The sequence below is a fragment of the Pinus tabuliformis genome, chromosome 8 (genome assembly GCF_031772625.1).
Source record: "Pinus tabuliformis cultivar Carrire ecotype Pingquan chromosome 8, CPIR1, whole genome shotgun sequence".
Lineage (NCBI taxonomy): Eukaryota > Viridiplantae > Streptophyta > Pinopsida > Pinales > Pinaceae > Pinus > Pinus tabuliformis.
Window position 1 is genome coordinate 607,893,408 of NC_142294.1, and position 21,153 is coordinate 607,914,560.

At 40.7% G+C, this 21,153-nt stretch overlaps 1 protein-coding gene and 1 pseudogene across 2 annotated transcripts in view; one reads left to right on the top strand and one right to left on the bottom strand.

Moving 5' to 3' along the window:
• The window catches only part of CGL1 (alpha-1,3-mannosyl-glycoprotein beta-1,2-N-acetylglucosaminyltransferase), a 187,565-nt gene that overhangs the window by 30,487 nt on the left and 135,925 nt on the right, over positions 1-21,153 (bottom strand). For both annotated transcript variants that reach the window (XM_089372551.1, XM_089372550.1), the window contains exons 6-9: positions 20,283-20,320; positions 19,972-20,048; positions 19,736-19,781; positions 19,516-19,578 (exon numbers count right to left, since the gene is read on the bottom strand). In XM_089372551.1, coding sequence (XP_089228677.1) covers positions 19,516-19,578; positions 19,736-19,781; positions 19,972-20,048; positions 20,283-20,320 — 224 coding nt within the window. The remainder of the gene's footprint in view (positions 1-19,515; positions 19,579-19,735; positions 19,782-19,971; positions 20,049-20,282; positions 20,321-21,153) is intronic.
• LOC149236963 (ubiquitin-NEDD8-like protein RUB2 pseudogene) lies at positions 1,427-1,924 on the top strand (annotated as a pseudogene).

Below are 21,153 nucleotides of genomic sequence, written 5' to 3' on the forward strand. Positions count from 1 at the left end.
GATGACTACCATATCTTCTTCCTCCATGGTCTGACCAATGGCTTCGAGCTGATCTCGAACATCTTTAATCTTGTTAAGATGTTCCTGTAAAGACATATGTTCATCCATCATGATGGAGAACAATTGATTCTTGAGAAACAAAGCTCTGCTCTTGTCAGATGTCTCGTGCAATTCCCTCAAACGTTGCCAGATTTCAGCAACTGTCTTGCCGGAAGGAATCTGTGGTAACTGATCATCAGCCACAGAGAGAGCCTCTCGATTTCGATCATCAAACTTATCTTGATCAGCACCAGCTGTACCAGGTCTGAGCTCTTTGCCTAAAACAAGCTGGTCAAGACACCTATACTCAAAAATGGTCAACATTCTTTGTTTCTAGATGTTATAATTGGTGCCATTAAAGCGCTAACCGACTTCCAACATCAGATTTGTTAGCAAGGCCATTTGCACATTTCCCAAGACACAAAAAACAACAAAGGAGTCTGACACGGATTTTAATGCAGATGCCGGATGATCTAGACGAAATCTGACAGGTGCAAATTTTTATGCAGTCAACAATTAATTTGAGATATGACGTTCAGCATAGAAGACACGCTCAGCCAGCAATAAAAGACACGCTGAATACACCGTATAAGAGGGCTGATAAACACAGCAGATAATAGGCCTTGGAAACGGGGTGTATATATGTCTAGCACCCTTGCTGTTGCAAAAAACAGGCACGCTGAGAACACCTATATACGAGAACGCCCTTCTGGAAAAAAAAATTCTCAAATCACAGCCCCGTTAATAAATGCAAGCATGGGTAGAGCAGGTTCCGTCAACAAACGGAAACAAGACAGCGTCTGATGATCTTTGCGTGCAGAAGGACTCACGATGCATTTCTTCACGGCAATCTCTTTATGGCAACAACGTAATTCTCTACGTTTTTTTTCTTCAAACGACGACTTCAGCGGCTCAATATATTTGTATGTGCTGACAGTCGCTTCAAAAAAACAAAATGACAGTTACGTTTGAATGGACTCCTCCAATGGCAGCGGCAGTAGCTCGGATAGACAGCGGCAGCGACAGTAGCAGCGGGAATGAACAAGGTATGGACATGCTGATTTCGAAAATTTGGCGGATTCGAGCGCGCACCTGAGCAACGCAGAATCTTTGACCTCGAGCTCTATGACCACTGCGTTGTGCCTCGTCAAAGAATTCGATAGCTCCACCAAATGGCAAATTGGTTAGCGTACTTACGTGAAAGCATTGTTATATAATAGTCTTTATTTTGGACAGCGTAGCGAACAATGACGATGAAGGCAGAAGCGGTCCTCTCGCACACATAAACCCTCACAGAGAGCCAAGCAGGAGTCGACCTGCCAGGATCACGCGAGATATTTTCCAGCTTGACGCTAAGCACGGTGCCGCCGAGACGTTTGATGGTTGCTCGTCTGGTCTCTATAATTCTCACCACCCTTCAATCGGGGCTGTATTCCCCCTATATTGTAGAGGTTTTGCGGGGTTCAGTGATATTTGTAGGCCAAGATGCAGATATTTGTGAAGACTCTCACAGGGAAGACGATCACTCTCGATGTTGAAAGCAGCGATACCGTTGATAATGTGAAGAGTAAAATCCAAGATAGGGAGGGTATCCCTCCAGATCAACAACGATTAATATTTGCTGGAAAACAGCTAGAAGATGGGCTCACTCTAGCTGATTACAATATCCAAAAGGAATCAACTCTTCACTTGGTTTTGCGGTTAAGGGGAGGCATTTCCATCAAGGTGAAAAACCCTTACCAGAAAAGAAGTCGAGATAGATATTGAACCCAATGATACAATTGACCGAATTAAGCAGCGAGTTGAGGAAAAAGAAGGAATACCGCCTATACAGCAAAGGCTCATCTATGGAGGAGATGACAATCGGCGCCAAGACAAGTCTTGAAATGTAGACAAACAATGAAACTCCCAGGTTCGATCCCCACGACTTGTCCTTCAGGCACTGGAGATCTCAGAACAGGAGCGGGAAAATCCTTCGATTACTGCGCCAATCAGAACGAAACCCCTTGCAACGTAGAAATCCACACCCGCTATAACCCGAGATTAAACCAAATCCGACCCAACACGACATGGATAACTCTAGTATGAAAACCCTCAGAAAAAACTGCAACTCAGAAATTATGACGCCTAGTAAAAAAAATTCCAGATTCCTAGAGAGCTATTTCGAAATGAAGCAAAATTTTTCAAACAATGAAAAATTATTTCGAAAAAAATACCCGAGCTCTGATACCATAATCAATGAATGAATTGAATTGATTTACAATGAGCAGTGAAGCTCAATAAATAATACAACTGTATTTATAGAAACAGCAAGTTTCTACTAAGAAAATAGAAACAGCAAGTTTCTACTAAGAAAATAGAAACAGCAAGTTTCTAATAAGAAACTGCTAATTAAGATCACAGATGAGCATTAAATACTAATATAGCATTATTCTAATACTGTTGTGGAGGCCCATGGCTCTCAACACACACCCTACATGTGCCAATGTAGCCCTCTGGACGGTTAGGACCCCGTATAGGGAGACCAAAGTTCAAACCCAAGATGGAAACTACCTGCAATCCTACATAAGATCCAATGCGTCCCGTAGCCTTCCAGTACAACAAGTCATAGGGAGCTCAAACAGGGGGGAAGAGCATAGCTCAGTGTTCTTAATTAGTCGTGACTCTTACCCGAGAGAGTCACATCCATCAATCCAAGCTACTCTCTAAAGAACAAGAACTTCCCTTTCGGAAAAGCCTTGGTGAGAATATTTGTTATCTACTCATCGGTTGAAATGTGATAGTCTTACAGCTCCTCTGCACCATATCTCAAATGTAGTGATATTTAATCTCAATATGCTTGGACTTGTCATGGAACACGGGATTATCTGCCAATCAGATCCCACTCTTGTTGTCGCAATAGATTACAGTCGTATCCTCAACCTACTCAAACAACTCTCCAAGAGCTCCCTCAACCATACTCCCTCACATCTAGCCATGCTAGCAATAATATACTCAGCCTCAGTCATGCTAAGGGCAACGTATTTCTACGTCCTTCTCATCCAAGATATCATGGCAGATCCAAGGCTAAAATAGCACCCTGATGTGCTCTTCCTGTCAATAACATTTCCAACACATCCAACATCAGTGTAACTATGAAGTCTCACATCTCTAGCAGCATATCTCAGACCAAGATTAATAGTCCCGTGAATGTATCTCAAGATATGCTTAGCAGTGGCCCGATGTGTATGTAGAGGCTCGGTCATAAATGGACTTAGAGTGTTAACTACAAATCATATGTTTGGTTGAGTGTTCACAAGGAACATCAATACCCCAATCAATTGTCATTACTTGGAGGGATTCGCCAAGTCAGGTCATGCACCTTCTCCACATAACTTTTTGAAATTCATCTCCATCGATGTGGCCATATACTTACATACCAAATCTTTCCAGCAGTTTCACACCATATTTCCCTTGTGAAAGGAAAAACTCACCAAGCCTATGCCACACCTCTAAGCCCAGGAAGTAGTGCGTCAATCCAAGGTCTTTCATCTCAAATTTAGAGGCCAACTCCCTCTTACATTTGAGAATCAGAGGCTATCCACTTGTCAACAATAAGTCATCAACATATAAAACCAAAATTAGGGACATACCTTAGACAACTTTGAAGTAGAGGTTCGAGTCGGCATTTCTCTTTATAAAACCAAGCTTCATCAGGTAGCTATCTATGTGGGCATATCAAGCCCTAGGGCTTACTTCAATCCATAGAGTACCTTCTTCAGCCTGCACACATGAGTCTTCTTGTCATGTACTTCAAAGCCCTGTGGTTGCTCAACATATACTTCTTCCCAGAGAACGCCATGCAGATATGCGGTCTTCACATCCATTTAATGAAGAGTCCATCCTCGGCTAGCAACAAGGGCAACAATACATCGAAAGGTAGTATAGCGGGCAACCGGTGTAAATATGCCATCATAGTCCTCTCCCTCTTTCTGGTAGAAAACATTAGCCACGAACCTCGCCTTATATTTCTTGATATTTCCTCTCGCACCATGCTTAATCTTGTACAACCATTTTGAAGTCACTACAGATTTTCCTTTGGGTATCAGAATCACTTTCCATACATCATTTTTCATTATAGATTCATAGACTTCAGCCATAGCATCCTTCCATACCTATTCTTTCACTGCTTCATCAAAGGTGTGTGGTTCAGCCTATATGATGTTGCTCATAGCTACAACATATCCCTAATCCCTGCATGGCTTCTTGCTTTCCCAAAAGGTTCCTCTGGCAACAGCATGTCTCTTAGCATCATGTAAAGTGTCATGAAGCCAAAGTGATCTCTTCCTAGCAGGAGGATCACATGGAGCCGAATCCAAGGGGTCCAAGGGTTCCAAGGGATCATCAACAACATCAGTCTCTAGCCCAAGCATAGAAGGACCTTCCAGAAGATCCATGTCATAATCCTTCTTCTCAACATTGGCAGGGGGGGAGTGTCCCTAGCTTTCCCAAGGACAGCATCTTCGTCAAATATCACATCCCCGCTAAACTATATATTCCTCTAACCAAGTATGTATATTCTATGCTTTAGAATTTTCACACTAACCACTAGTATCTTCCTCAACCATACTACCTCACAGCTAGCCATGCTAGCAGCAATATACTCAGCGTCGGTCGTGATAAGGGCAATGGATTTTGCTTCCTGCTCATCCAAGATATCATGGCAAATCCAAGGCTAAAACAGCATCAGTGTAACCATGAAGCCCCACATCTCTAACAGTATATCTCAGACCAAGATTAATAGTCCCATGAAGGTATCTCAGCACATGATTAGCAACGACCCAGTGTGTATGTAGAGACTGAGTCATAAATTGACTTAAGAGTGTTAACTGCAAAACATATGTTCTGTCGTGCGTTCACAAGGAACATCAATGCTCCAATCAACTGTCGGTACTCAGAGGGATTCACCAAGTCAGGTCTTGCGGCTTCTCCACATAACTTTTTGAAATTCAACTCGATTGGTATGGCCATATACTTACATTCCACCATACCAAATCTTTTCAACAATTTCACAACATATTTTGCTTGTGAAAGGAAAATCTCACCAGGCCTCTACCACACCTCTAAGCCCAAGAAGTAGTGCATCAATCCAAGGTCTTTCATCTCAAATTTAGAGGCCAGCTCCCCCTTACATTTGAGAATCATAGGCTCTCAACCTGTCAAGAATAAGTCATCAACATATAAAACCAAAATCAGGGACATACCTTAGACAACTTTGAAGTAGAGGTCTGGGTCGACATTGCTCCTTGTAAAACCAAGCTTCATCAAGTAGTTATCTATGCAATCATACCAAGCTCTAGTGGCTTGCTTCAATCCATAGAGTGCCTTCTTCAATCTACACACATGAGTCTTCCTGTCCTGTACTTCAAAGCCCTGTGGTTGCTTAACATATACTTCTTCCTAGAAAATGCAATATAGAAATGCGGCCTTCACATCCATTTGATGAAGAGTCTATCCTTGGCTAGCAATAAGGGAAACAATAGATCGAATGGTAGTATAGCAGGCAACCAGTGCAAATATGTCATCATAGTCCTCTCCCTGTTTCTGGGAGAAACCTTTAGCCACTAACCTCGCCTTATATTACTCGATACTTCCATCTACACCATGCTTAATCTTATACAACCATTTTGAAGTCACTACAGGATTTCCTTTGGGTCTCAGAACCACTTCCCATACATCATTTTTCATGATCGATTTATACTCTTCAACCATAGCATACCTACTCTTTCACTGTTTCATCAAAGGCGTGTGGTTCAGCTTGTATGATGTTGCTCATGTTGGAAAATGTAACTATGTTCGATCTTCAATAGTGTACTTGTGTCATTATGTAATGCACGTGTCAAAAGAATAAAGAAAAGAGTTTTTATTATTATTATTGTGACTTATTAAAGCATGGGTTTCATGCTTGGGTCACCATGTTTTAGGTCAAAGTCCCCATTGGGGACTTCTAGGATTTATTCCGAGTCTATAGAATTATTGTACATTTAAAGGGACCCTTCTTGGGCTTTTGAATCACGTAAAAAGGTTAAGTATTGAGTCAAATATGAATTATGAAACCTCCACACCATGTCGGCCTAAGGGAAGATAAAGTCGGCCTAAGACGCTATTCGACCCCACAAGAAGCCTATTAAAGGAAGGACATCGAATTCATTTGGAGTATCACTTCTCATCAAGTTCAAATTCTCTCTACTGGGCAAAAGTGTGAAAATCTTGTTGCTAGGCAGAAGTGCGAAGCAGGTAGCTGGGAAAGTCTATTGTCGAGAAGCCGAAGTGAATGCAAGTTTGGGGGAGTCTAAGGAGACGAGGAAAATCGAAATTTTGGTGGTGGTCTCTCTCTGTTCCGTGCTATGGATTGGGAGGTCAAAATCTTCCAAGTTGGACTACTGCCAGAAGCTACTAGATGTCGTAAGTTGTTGCATAGTCGAAGTTGTTGGGACGAGGTCAAACTTTTGGAGGCTGACTTGGTATGGAGCGAAGGTCTGGTCTTGGTCTAGGGTGAAGAGTCTCAAAGAATACTATTGAAAAGAAGAATTACTTTGACTAGGTTTTCCCCTCGAGGGGGGGCAGTTCCCTGGCATGTGCCTACATCTTGTGTCCATTGTTTTATGTGTTGTTGCTTTTGGTAATTGCTTAATGAACTAAAGAAAGAAGATATAAAGATTCGTAATAATAATAAACATCACAAGTAATTATCAAAATCTAGAAAATCTTTACTGCCTTTCTGATTTTCCAACATGGTTTCAGAGCTTTGGTGAAGAAGGAAGAAAAAGGCAGATCAATTCATAGGTACTATCTAAGGGAAGGAGTCTATTATATTCAAGGAAGATGTCTAACTCAATCAAGAGTGAGAACGAACTTGAAGGAGCATCTAACTTTAGATCCTGGAAGACGAGGATTGACCTAATCCTCGAGAAGAACAAGGTGATGGATTTGGTAAAAGAAAATGTAAAGAAGCCTATAGAAGAAGCTAGTGATGCTGACAAAGCAAAGTTCAGGGATTTAGAATTGGTAGCTATGACTCTAATGGTAGAAGGGATAAAAGACAAGCTTGTCCCAATCAGAGCTAACATCGATCATGCTCAGGAGATGTATGAAGCCTTGTCGAAGTTGTTCACTATTAAGAACATTGGTCAAGTAGCAAGTTTGAAGAATGAGCTGAGGAATACAAAGATGACTAAAGAAGATATTGTGGCAACCTTCTTTGTGAAGATAGCTAGACTCAGGGATGATCTTTTGGCCATTGATGAGATTGTTCCGGATAAATAATTGGCGATCACTACCATATTAGGATTGCCGCCCTCTTTGGGTCCATTTGCTTCAGGCCTCAACAGTTGGAAGGTAGCTTCCACCTTTGAAGAATTATGGACCGCATGTAGTCAAGAAGAATTAAGGATCTCAATGGTTTCCAATCCTAAAGGAATATCAAATGCTTATGTTGCTCATCATAAAGGAAAGAGATCGATGAGGCCAAGGAAGAAAGTTGACATGTCTAAGATAAAGTGCTATCAATGTCATAAGAAAGGTCACTACAAGAGTGACTGTCTCGAGAATCCAAGGAATAAGAAGAGAGGAAGAGATCAAGCCAACTTTGCTAAAGAAGGAGACTCAAAGAAAGTCAAGCCTGAAGAATCTGACATTAGGGACTTACACTATTAAGTCATTTGCTTTACATAACTTGTTTTATATGTTTTACAATTTATCGGTTTTTAGCATATCTTTGGAAAAGACATTTTTGTATTGCTTTAAGTTTGTAGGGTTTTGCAATTAAATACTAGTAGTGACATTATCTAGTGTGAAATGTAACAATCTCAGATCTATGTATTTAATGATTGTTGAGATTCTAGAATTTTAGGGTTTTGGAGTTAAACCTTAGTCAAAGTAAAATCTCTTAAATATGATGATTTAAGATCTATGTAAGATTGTTGAATTTGTGAAAATGTAATTCTAGGGTTTTAGATTTGACCCTTAGTTGAAGTAGTAATCTCTAATATATGATGATAATTTGAGATTTGTGAAGAGATTGTTGAAATTTGAATTTTTGGTTGAATTTGATTGCTTGAAAATCTAGGGTTTGCAAACTAACCCTAGTGGTAGTTGATCATGTTAGTGACTATTTGATGGTTGATTGAAAATCTAGGGGTTGGAACTAACCCTAGTGGAAGTTAGTCAGATTAATGACTAAGTTGTGATTGACTTTGATTGATTCGTTTGTATGAAATCTAGGATTTGTATGAATCCCTAGTGAGAAGTCTGAAAGGTTGTTAGATACTTTGTAAATCTATATCTATGTAAATTGTTTCTAGGGTTTGCTATATGTTGTAGTAAGGTATGTCATACCTTTGGAAGACACATTGAAACCCTAGATGGAATGAATGTTGTTATGAAGTAGTCTAGGGTGTATAAAGTCCCTAACAAGATGTTGAAGAGTATATGTCTCTTGTTTGAAATTGAGTTTGGGTATCTAATATGTATAAATATGAAACGCTTCCATGATTTTGATATGGCTAACAGCATGCTTCTATAGATTTCGTTGTACTTGCTATTGAAGTTGTGCAAATACGCAAGCTTCAAATTGGTGAAAATGTTCTTTGATGTGATAAGCATGATGGGGATAATGATAACTCTAATCAAATGGTTAGAAGCCGCGAAAGATTCTTCGATGTTGAAAAGGAAGAAGCTAATCTACCAGAGGAAGCATGAATAGAAGATTTCCCTAAGATTAAGAGGGAGTCGGGATAAAGAGGTGCTTCTTGGTTGAGAGGGAGGGCTTAGCTTAGTGTTAATTGAAGAATGAATTTCAGAGGATATGTTGTTGCCTGAGAAGTAGGAAGTAAATCATATGATTGAGGAATATTCTGTCAAAAGATTCAGTTAATAATCCTACTATGAAAAGTTGAGAAGCAACATCAAGTTGTCTGTAAGACCCCGAAGGTTTGTATTTGATTATGTACATGTGAAAGTATATTATTGATTGGGGTTGTGTTTGTACAGGTGAATCTCTCGAAGGAAATCATGCTAGTTACCAATCAATTTGATTGGGAGAGATTGGTTATTCTTGATCTTCTGGATCAAGGGATGCTAAGGCTTTGTGAGTGAAGCATTGCCTCAGAGGACATCTCGTCGGCATATTGTGTTGATGTCTAGAAGTTGGAAAGGTGGTGTTAATCAAAGAGCTTTGTTTTGGATACACACCTGGATTTTTGGGTTGATGGTTAGCTAGTAAGCCTGATGGTACCTAGAGGAGTTGAAAGCTTGAGTCCATCTTAGTCCCACTTGGATAGATTGCCCTAGTCAAGAATCTAGTCGATGGCATTGTGGTGCCTAAATTGTTGAGTGATTGGCTGGATAGATTGCCCTGGTCATGAATCTAGCCCATGGCATTGCGGCACCTAAAGTTCTTCATGGTGCATATAGTTTTAGATCATACATTGTATATGTACATTATGAATACCTCCCTAGTTAAGAGGGAGTGTTGGAAAATGTAACTATGTTCGATCTTCAATAATGTACTTGAGTCATCATGTAATGTACTTATCAAAAGAACAAAGAAAAGATTTATTATTATTATTATTGTGACTTATTAAAGCATGGGTTTCATGCTTGGATAACCATGTTTTAGGTCAAAGTCCCCATCAAGGACTTCTAAGATTTATTCCGAGTCTATAGAATTACTGTACATTTAAAGGGACCCTTCTTGGTGTTGATTTGTGGTAGCATCGGATGTGCTCTAGCCACGAAAATTGGTGGAAAGGCTAAAGCACATGAGATCTCCAAGACCCAGAAATGGTTTGGGCAGAATCTAACCAATTTGAAAGATATTAAAATAATTAATATTTTTAATGGAGTCCCTAAGTCTAAACTTAGAGAAAATAAAATATTAATATGAATTAATATAAAACTGAGTTAGAATGGTCCAAAAGTCATGGATCAAGTCAGATCTAATCTTAGCCGTTGATTAGGGATTTAATCTCGACCATTGATGGACCAATGAGAAATTATAAGAAGAGACTTGAGGGTCAGTTGGAGAATAAACTGAAGGAGACTAGTCAGTTCGATTTCTGGAGCGGGGTTAGCTGAGAAATTCGAACTAGTGGTCTGGAGAGCAACAGGAGGCAGCTAGTATGAAGTAGTGAGTCAAGATCAGCGACAGAAGACCAGTGCAGAGGCAGGGGAGGCAGACGCAGGCCCTTTCAAGCAGACGCTAAGTCAGCTGGAGACTGCGCAGTCACTAGAGGGCCTGCGTGGGTGACACAGAGAGGCCCAAGGCTGACACAGACAAGCAGGGGCTGATGTAGAGTGTCTGGGAGCTACGCAAAGGTTAGCCAGGCTGACGCTAGGACTAGGAGAAGTGCTGGAGAATTTTTCTCTCTGTTGGGTAAGCCAGTTTGGCACCTGATTGTACTGAAGAAATGCTGAATAATAAAATCGTCCCTCGTTGCATCAGTTTTCCCACATTGGGTTTTTCCAGGGACTGTTGTCCAAAATATCTATGTCGATGTGTTGATTCTTATGCATGTGTTTGTTTTTGTATTATGGTGTGATATCTGCAGCAGAATTTATTTTAACGTTTATTGAAGGAATTTAATAAATAACTTATTGAAAATAAGTAGGCAAAGTAAATCAGATGTTGCAATGATAGAATTTTCGTATGGTATCAGAGGAAGTAATCAGAAACAGGAAGGGAAAACCAGTTATGGGTCGAGACAATGATGCAAAGGCATCCACGTCAGGGGACTCGCACAGATTTTCAGAAAATTGCACAAGAGATTTCGATTTCTCCATGTTGGCTTCTAGGATGGAAGAAGTGGCTTGTATGACTAGTTCTGCATCATTAGAAGTGTGGTATATAGACAATGGAGCCTCTTGGCATATGATGGGAATCATGGAATGTTTCTCAGAGTATCGAGAAGAGAAGATGAACTTTCAGATCACCATGGGGAACAATGCAAAGTGTACTCCAATAGTTTTTCAAATAGAATCGGGAGAACGGTTCCGCGCTACAAATGTGTTGCATGTACCAGGATTGGGGATGAACTTACTTTCCGTGTCGCAACTTCAAGGCAAGGGCTATGACGTCTACTTCATCAAGGAGAAGGTATACGTCAAACACCTGAGCTGAAAAAAGAAAGTGCAGATCGGGATCAAAAGTAACAAGTTGTACAGATTACAACTAGAATCACCAATGGCACTAATAGGTAGTCATGGAGACAAGGACTTGAACGAACTATGGCACAGAAGAATGGGACATTTGCACCATGGGGCTCTGAGAATTCTCAAGAGCACTGTAACAAGAGTTCTGGATCTTAGTACGGAACGAGATGATGTATGCAGAGGATGTGCTCTAGGAAAGTATGCCAAGTCAGCATTTCCTAGGAGTAAACACAGGCCCAAGAGTGTAATTGATACACTCAGATATTTACGGACCTATGTCCACCAAAGCTCTTAGTGGTGTCGAGTACTTCCTTACCTTCATTAATGACCACTCAAGGAAAACTTGGATTTATTTTCTGAAAACCAAGGACGAGGTTTTTTGTCGATTCAAAGAGTTCAAGGCTCTGGTGGAGAATCTGACTGGGAAGAAAATAAAAGTTTTGCGCTCAAATAATGGAGTATGTCGATAAGGACTTCATTGATTTTTGCGCTAAGGAGGGCATCATAAGAGAGTGGACAACTCCGTACAATCTGGAGCAGAATGGAGTAGCAAAAAGGAAGAACGGGACTATTGTAGAAGCAACTAGGGCCATGATGTATGATCGGGATATGCCAAAATTCCTGTGGGCAGAAGCATGCAACACAGCAGTCTATGTTTAGAACAGGACTCCTCATCGGGCATTGGGCAAGATTACTCCAAAGAAAGTTTTCACAGGGAAGACACTTGAAGTCATTCATTTCAGGATATTTGTAGTTTAGCATATTGTCGCATACCCAAGGAAAAGAGGAAAAAGCTGGATCAAACTACGGAAAAGGGATATCTAGTGGAATATAGCGAGAACGCTAAGGCATACAAAATCTATCTTCAAGGGAGCAAGAAGGTAGTGGTTCGACGAGATGTAAAGTTCATGGAGGGCAGGGCTCTCAGAAAATCTCGTGAGATGCCTTCCGAGGAGCAGTCAAAAGAGGAGTCGTTGAATAAAACTTATTCAACCAACAGAAGTAAAGAATTCTTCCTCGGATCAAGAAGATTCACAGGATGAGGAGGAGCTAATAGAGGCACCTGCTAATAGAGGAAGAACTAGCAGGGAACTTCATCAGATTCTGCGAGATGCAGAGGACTTCATCGATGTGCCAAGAAACAATAAGAGAGAGGGAAAACAGCGAGAGATATCAGGAATTAGTAGCTCAAGATGGGGAGCCTACCAGTTTCCAGGAGGCAGCTCAACATCAGGTTTGGCTGGATGCAATGGTAGAGGAGTACAACTCCATAATGGTGAACGATGTCTGAGAAGTAGTGCCAAGGCCTCAAGACAAATTAGTAGTAGGTTTGAGATGGATCTGCAAGATCAAATACGCTGCAGACGGCAGTGTTGAGAAATACAAGGCCAGGTTTGTGGCTAAGGGGTATGCTCAAAAGGAAGGAATTGACTATGAGGAGACCTTCACCCCAGTAACCAGGTATACATCTATTAGGACTGTGATATCTCTTGCAACTCAGATGGGGTGCGAGATTCATCAGTTGGATGTCAAAATGCCTTTTCTGAACGGGGTAATAGAAGAAGAGGTAGACAGTGAACAACCAGAGGGCTTTCAGACACATGAGAAGAAGTCTCATGTATGCAGATTGAAGAAAGCCTTGTATGGGCTGAAACAGGCACCTAGAGCATGGTATGGTCGAATCGATGGCTACTTGTAGAAGATGGGATTTGTTAAGAGTGACGTGGATCTAAATCTCTACTATCTGGTTATAGAGAATGAGCCGTTAATATTAGTATTGTATGTGGATGATCTCTTTCTGACAAGTTCATCCAGGCTCATTGGGGACTGCATGAAGAATCTAACCACAGAATTCGATATGAAGGATTTGGGAGTAATGCACAGAGAGATCTTCCTTGGGCAAGGGAGGTATGCTACAGAAATCCTGAAAAGATTCAAGATGGAGGACTGTAGACCCATGGCTACTCCAGTGATCACCAACTAGAAAAAGATTGATGCATCAGAAGACAAGGATGTTGATCCCACCCTATACAGGCAACTCATAGGGTCCTTGATGTATCTGGTCAATACCAGGCCAGACATTTGCTACGCTATCAACACCCTCAGTCAGTTCATGGTGGAACCGAAGAGGGTGCACTGGGCAGCAGCCAAACACGTTCTCAAGTATTTACAGGGAACAATCGATTATGGACTCTTGTACACCAGGGGTAAGGATATCAGATTGAGTGGATTTACTGATGCAGATTGGGCAGGAAGTTCAGTGGATCGGAAAAGTACCTCTGGGTATTGTTTCAACATTGGATCAGGAATGACTTCCTAGTGCAGTAGGAAACAAAAGTTTGTGGCTTTGAGCTCATCTGAGGCAGAATATATGGCGGCAAGCACAACTTCGTGTGAGGCCATATGGCTTAGAAAACTACTTGTGAACCTATTTAGAAGGAAAATGGAGGCGACCAGGATCATGTGCAATAATCATAGTCGCACCAAACTCTCTGAGAATCTAGTGTTTCATGATCGACCAAAGCATATTGATATCCAGTGTCACTTTGTCAAAGACTGTGTCCAACAAGGCATTGTACAGTTGAGCTACACTCCTACAAGAGAACAGGTGGCGGACATCCTCACCAAGGCCCTTGGAAGGACAAAGTTTGATTACTTCAGGGAAAATATGGGGATGATAAAGAACCCGTTTCAGTAGAAAAAATGGGGATAGCAACATGGATGCAAAGGGAGTTGTAGTGCGGATGCAGTGTTGGGAGAAAGGGACAAGCAACAGCACGAACGCAGAGGAAGTTGTTGTACAGATGCAACAGTGGTAGTAGCAGAGCCATGGGCAGTAGTACAGGATGCAGCAGTGCAAAGGATGTTGGGCAGGCAGGCTTAGCATCAACACAGGGACCGATGCCAGATGATCAGGGTGATAATTAGTGAGGAGTATTACTACAACACAGTCCTCGCTAAGAGGAAGTGTTGATTTGGGGTAGCATCGGATGTGCTCTAGCCACGAAAATTGGTGGAGAGGCTAAAGCACATGAGATCTCCAAGACCCAGAAATGGTTTGGGCAAAATCTAACCAGTTTGGAAGATATTAAAATAATTAATATTTTTAATGAAGTCCCTAAGTCTAAACTTAGGAAAAATAAAATATTAATATGAATTAGTATAAAACTGAGTTAGAATGGTCCAAAAGTCATGGATCAAGCCAAATCTAATCTTAACCGTAAATTAGGGACTTAATCTCGGTCATTGATGGACCAACGAGAAAAGTATAAGAAGAGGCTTGAGGGTCAGTTGGAGAATACACTGAGGGAGACCAGTCAGCTCGATTTCTGGAGCGGGGTTAGCTGAGAAATTCGAACTAGTGGTCTAGAGAGCAGTAGGAGGCAGCTAGTACGGAGCAGAGATTCGGGATCAGCGACAGAAAACCAGCGCAAAGGCAGGAGAGGCAGACCCAGGGCCTTTCAGGGAGCGCTAAGTCAGTTGGAGACGTGCAGTCACTAGAGGGCCTACGTGGGTGACGCAAAGAGGCCTAGGGCTAACACGAACAAGCAAAGGGCTGACATAGAGTTTCTGGGAGCTACGCAAAGGTCAACCAAGCTAACGCTGGGACTGGGAGAAGTGCTGGAGAATTTTTTCCTGTTGGGTAAGCCAATTTAGCACCTGGTTGTACTAAAGAATAGCTGAATAATAAAATCCTCCCTTACTGCACCGGTTTTCCCACATTGGGTTTTTCCTGGGACTGTTGTCCAAAATATTTGTGTCGATGTGTTGATTCTTGTGCATGTGTTTGTTTCTGTATTATGGTGTGATATCTACAACATAACTTATTTTAATGTTTATTGAAGGAATTTCATAAATAACTGATTGAAAATAAGTAGGCAAAGTAAATCAAATGTTGCGGTGATAGAATTTTCACACTTCAGCTTTTGAATCACATAAAAAGGTTAAGTATTCAGTCAAATATGAATTATGTAACCTCCACACCATGTCGGCCTAAGGGAAGATCAAGTCAGCCTAAGACCCTATTCGACCCCACAAGAAGCCTATAAAAGGAAGGACATCGTATTCATTTGGAGTATCACTTCTCATCAAGTTCAAATTCTCTCTACTGGGCCGAAGTGTGAAAATCCTATTGTTGGGTAGAAGTGCGAAGTGGGTAGCTAGGAAACTTTGTTGCCAGAAAGCCGAAGTGAATGCGAGTTTCAGGGAGTCTAAGAAGACAAGGAAAATCGAAATTTTGGTGGTGGTCCCACTCTGTTTCGTGCTCTGGATTGGGAGATCGAAGTTTTCCAAGTTGGACTACTGTCGGAAGCTGCTAGTTGCCATAAGTTGTTGCATAGTCGAAGTTGCTGGGAAGAGGTCGAACTTCTGGAGGTTGACTTGGTGTGGAGGGAAGGTTTGGTCTTGATCTAGGGTGAAGAGTCTCAAAGAATACGATTGAGAAGAAGAATTACTTTGACTGGGTTTTCCCCTCGAGGGGGGTTTTTCCTTGGCATGTGCCTACATCTTGTGTCCATTGTTTTATGTGTTGCTGCTTTTGGTAATTGCTTGATGAACTAAAGAAAGAAAATATAAAGAATCGCAATAATAGTAAACATCACAAGTGATTATCAAGATCCAGAAAATCTTTATTGCCTTTCTGATTTTCCAACAGCTCATAGCCACAAAATATCACTAATACCGGCATGGATTCTTGCTTTCCCTGAAGGTTCCTCTAGCAACAAGATGTCTCTCAACGTCTTGTAAAGTGTCACAAAACCAAAGTGGTCTCTTCTTGGCAGGAGGATCACATGGAGGGGGATCCAAGGGGTCGAAGGGTTCCAAGGGATCATCACCAACATCAGTCTCTAGCCCAGGCACAAGAGGACCTTCTAGAAGATCCATGTCATCATCCTTCTTCTCAACATTGGCAGGGGGAGGAGTGTCTCTAGCTTTCCCAAGGGCAGCATCTTCGTCAAATGTCACATCCCTGCTAAACTCTATATTCCTCTGACCAAGTACGTATATTCTATATGCTTTAGAATTTTCAGAGTAACCATCAAATGTACCTTTCCTTCCAGTAGCTTCCAACTTGTTCCTCTTGTCCCTCGGTGCATGAAAGTAGATGGGGTAACCAAAGATTCTTAAATGACCAACATCGGGCTTCATACCTGTGAAAGCTTTTTCGAGAATAGTCCTGTCACATAACGCTTGACGAGGAGTTCTGCTTCGAACATTGACAGCAGTATTCGAAGCTTCACCCCATAAAAACTTTGGCAAATTTTGATCATGTAACATAGCCCAGGCAGCTTCCATAAAGGTTTTGTTCTTTCTTTCAACTACTCCATTTTGTTGAGAATTATAAAGCACAATAGTCTCCTTCTTTATTCCAACATTCTTGCAAAAGCCAATGAACTCATTTGAAACAAATTCCCCTCCATTATCAGAACTGAATACTTTGATTCTCTTTATTATTTGATTTTCTATCAGTGCCTTGAAGTCCTTGAACATATCAAATGCCTCGCCCTTGTGCTTGAAGAAGAATATCCAAGTTTTGAGGGAAAAGTCATCCACAAAGATAATGTAGTACAAGTATCCACCAAGAGAAGTCACCAACATGGGTTCACATAGATCAAAATGAATAAGTTGTAGAATTCCAGTAGTCCTACCCCTGCTAGAAGGTAATGGTCCCTTCGTCTTTTTTCTGCTAGCACAACCCGAACAAACCCCATCATGATTTGCTTGAACCTCGGGAATACAAGAAAGTAAAAACCATCATCCTTACTTTAGGCAGTGCATCATAATGAAGATGAGAAAACCTTTTGTGCAGCAGCTCACCTTGATGATTACTATCATGAACCAACGCTCGAATTGGTCTACCATTGACCCTATAGAGACCTTCAATTCTTGATCCCAAAGTGAATGCATCTCTCATGTGAGATTCCATAGGCCAAGTGAGGAGCTTTCCTCTTATAAAGGCAACCCTCATTTCTTTGTCCTCCAAGGCAGATATAGACACATGATTCTTCTTCAACCCCGGAATATACAAAACATCATGTAGATGTATAGTTTCTCCATAGTCCAAATGAAATGAAACAAAACCAAATCCCTTCACAGGATAGGTAGAATTGTCCCTAAGAATGATCTTCACATTTGTCTCCCTCTCAACCAGGATCGAGGGGACTTCACGATAACCAATGAAGTGTCTAGAGGCCCCACTATCTACCAACCAACTATCAAACGAATCCAATGGAGAGGACCTAGAAAGAGCAAAAATAAGAAAACATTCAAATTGAGTAGAAATTGCATTATTTCCATATCTTAAATTCCTTAATCTCTTTTGACGATAGTGACCTTCATCACGATCATCATGAGCATCTCTCCTGCCTCTATAGTTAGACCTATTGTTGTTGTATCGACGATTGTTGTTGTAGGATCTGAGAGCATCATTCTTCTCAGGACAATCTCGGGCATAGTGATCTTGCTTATGATAATTGAAACATTGAATATGAACATATCTTTGTCCCTTTTCGATCTTCTATTAGAGTCCCTGGACACTGGAACAGGCCTTCTTGAATTAGATGGACCTCCTCTTCCTTTCTTCTTCTTAGCTTGAGCAACAAATGCAGAGGGTTCTCCTTCTTCATGCTTTTGAATCCTCCCTCTAGAAATCATCTTGGTCTCTTCTTGAGTGCACTTGCCAATGAGCTCATCAAATGTCGAGAACATGTCATTGTTGCTTATAGTTGTAATAAATGTCTCCCAAATAGGTGGAAGACCTCCAAGGGCAATGAGTACCATCTCTCTATTAGAAGTAACTTCTCCGATAGACAACAATTGATCCTTGAGTTGGGATATCCTCATGAGGTATGACTACACAATTTATCCCTTTTTCATCTTGATGTCCTTGAATTGATTCTTCAAAGAAAGAATGTGGCTCAAGTTGTTGACTTTGTACATCCCAACCAGCTTATCATACATTTCCTTGGACTTCTTCAACTTTGAAACATAAACAACAAGTGATCTCTCAGGGAATCAATAATAACTTTCTTAGCTTTGATCTCACCTTTCTTGTACTTGGCCTTGATAGCAGCAGAAACATTATCAAGAGGCTCAGGTACCTTTCCTTCAACATATTCCAAGGCATCATTTTCATCCAAAGTCACATCCAACTTGGTTCTCCAAACTGCATAGTCAGACGAGTCATTCAGCTTCTCTTCAATCTTGAAGTATGAGGTAGACATCTTGACCAACTCAAATAAGCTCCTTCAAATCAGATTCCTTTAATGCGATTGCTCGTCTCCTTGGGCTTGTCTTCACCTTAGCTCTGACACCATGTTAACTTTTCAGTGTTCTATGCTATAACAATCACTTACAACAATTTTTTCTTCCAAGAGCAATCAATTATCCAATTCAATTCCAATTATCCAGTGACAGTAAGCAATTGTAGATAGAACAATTAATCATACGCACAATAGAAGACAGCCAAGAACAATAGAGACAAGATTTGGTCAAAGACCAGGGAAAACCTCCACAAAGGGGAAAACCCTTTCCAAATTCTTCTTCTATTAGATTGTCATCAAATGTTCAGCAGAGAGATACATCATCCAAATACATCAATAATGAGTCAAAGTCAAATCTTTGACCAACCAATATCTTCCAACAAATATCTAATCAAAGATGAGCCCAAAAGTCAAATCTGCAAATTCTGTCAAGGTCAACAGCAGTCAACGCTGCCATAACCAGACAACAGTCAATGGTCAAAAGTCCTCCAAAGAGTTCGGTCAAAGCAGCAGCAAAATTGGCCTTCCAAAAAACTCGGTCAAATCAGCAGTCAACTCAGCCTCCCAAACAGTCCAAGAAGAATTGATCAGCCCAATTCAAAATATCCAATAAAAGGATAGTCAAACAGATCCAAAACAGAAGTCAATGCTGGGCAACAGCTTCTCCCTCTCCCCTTCGCACGCATGGCCTCGGACCTGAAATTTCAGAGCTATATGAACCAATCAAGAGAAGAATGATGATGTGTGATGATGCCTCCAAGTGATGTGACATGTGATGTATTTATGTGGCTGAGGGAGTCGAATTTCCTTGCCCAGGCCAACTTGTACTTTTGTGCAGTTGTGGGTTTCACATTAAAAATAATATTTTTCCTTGAGAAAATTAAATTCTTCCAAGGGCTAATAGAGTCCTCTCAGGGTGAGGAAGGCTTCCCAAAGGAGGGAATTTCTTCCTGAGCTGCCAAAATTCAACAAAGTAAAACTTTATCCAGTCATAATATCAAACTAGATGCTATCTTGTGTCTACCTGCATATATTTGAACTGAGTGTATCTCAAAGCTTTGCTTCTCACTGAATAATCTGGGCCATCCTGAAAATTAATTAATAATAAAAGATTACAAAACGATTTTTCTAGTTCTGAATTTTATACCAAATGAAACTGCATTTATATAAACAAAAGAGAGAAAATAGAAGAAAATAGATGTGCACAAAACTAGGTCAATGGAAAGAGTAGACCATTTAAATACCTGTGATATGAAAAGCGGAAACTTTGAAGCCACAGGTCCATGATACCTGAAATGAAAAAGCTAATGCTCACAGATCTAAAAGGGTAGACTGCATTTCATGAACAAAAGAAAAATGAAAAAAAAAAAAAAAAATCACTAAGAACGATCCTACAAAGAACACACAATTACTTCATAAGAAAGAGTTGTTTTAAACTTTTAATTAAATGGTCAAATGCATAGATAAGATTATCGCTCACTTTAGAATTGATTTAATTGTTCTTTCCAAGTAATCAGCACGATTGCAAGCCATAATGACAACAGCTGCTATGGGTTCCTGTAAAAATTAGTATTCACAACTAAGATGCCAATCTAATCTTTACCGGAATAAAACAGAAATTGGAAAGTAATGCATGAATTTAGGACCCTCTTCTATGAAATTCAAAGGGGAAATTTTCATGAGGCGGCTCTTTCCTCAAAAAAGAAAAAGGAAACCTACGTTACATCCAAATATATATATATAATCCCTATCCCAAACTGATTAATAGCCTATTTTTTCTGTAGTTCTCACCTCATTTCCTTCACCATTCTGTGTTTTCACTGCTCTTCCTGCCAGCAATATGATATACAAATGTGAAAAGCAGGTACAGAACAAGAAGAGATTGAGCAGGATAAAACATTTAAAACATGAGAATCACATATAGTATTCAGAGCAGATATGCAAAGGGCAGGAATACTGGTGCCATAGATCTTATCTAACATAAAAATATTCTACTGATGTAGCAACATAGAGTATCTAGCATGCTTTGAGGCCTTAAAAAATTCACTAGTAATGATCTGCAATGCCATGCAAAATAAGGAGTGACAATGAGGAACCTGTTTCATGTGAAGAGTCATGCGTGATCCCTCTGTGATTCGGCAAATCAATCTAGGACATAATGAATGAAAGTACTATCTACCCGCCATTCTTTCTGGAGTGACTGAGGATTATGTATGTGCATGGGTTAAGGGCGGGCTGCACTCTCCACCGGCTTGCTCTTATGAACCGTCTGACTAGGCCAGTGAATTTCATCTTCTGGTTGGGTGATCACCACTTCATTGAGCACTCTGCCTGCCTACACACAGATTTAGTTGCCGTTTTGCCTAGGAGTTCTACTCAATTAGCTGACTGGCATTCATTTTATTGAAAATTCCATAATCTGAGACTGGTTTGATTGGTGTTTTAAGGAAGCATTCTACTGAGATGTCTAATGGCACTGCAGCAGAGGTTGGGAGGGAACATCTGTGGTGAAAGGGTATTAGAAATATCTTCTAGTAACTCGCACCAGTCAATGAGAAAAAAAATGAAATGTTCACATTGTGCTCAGGTTTACAAGGAATTTAACCTTTTGTGCATAACAGCATAAGTAACTGTCTATAGAAAATCAATTATAAGTGCACAA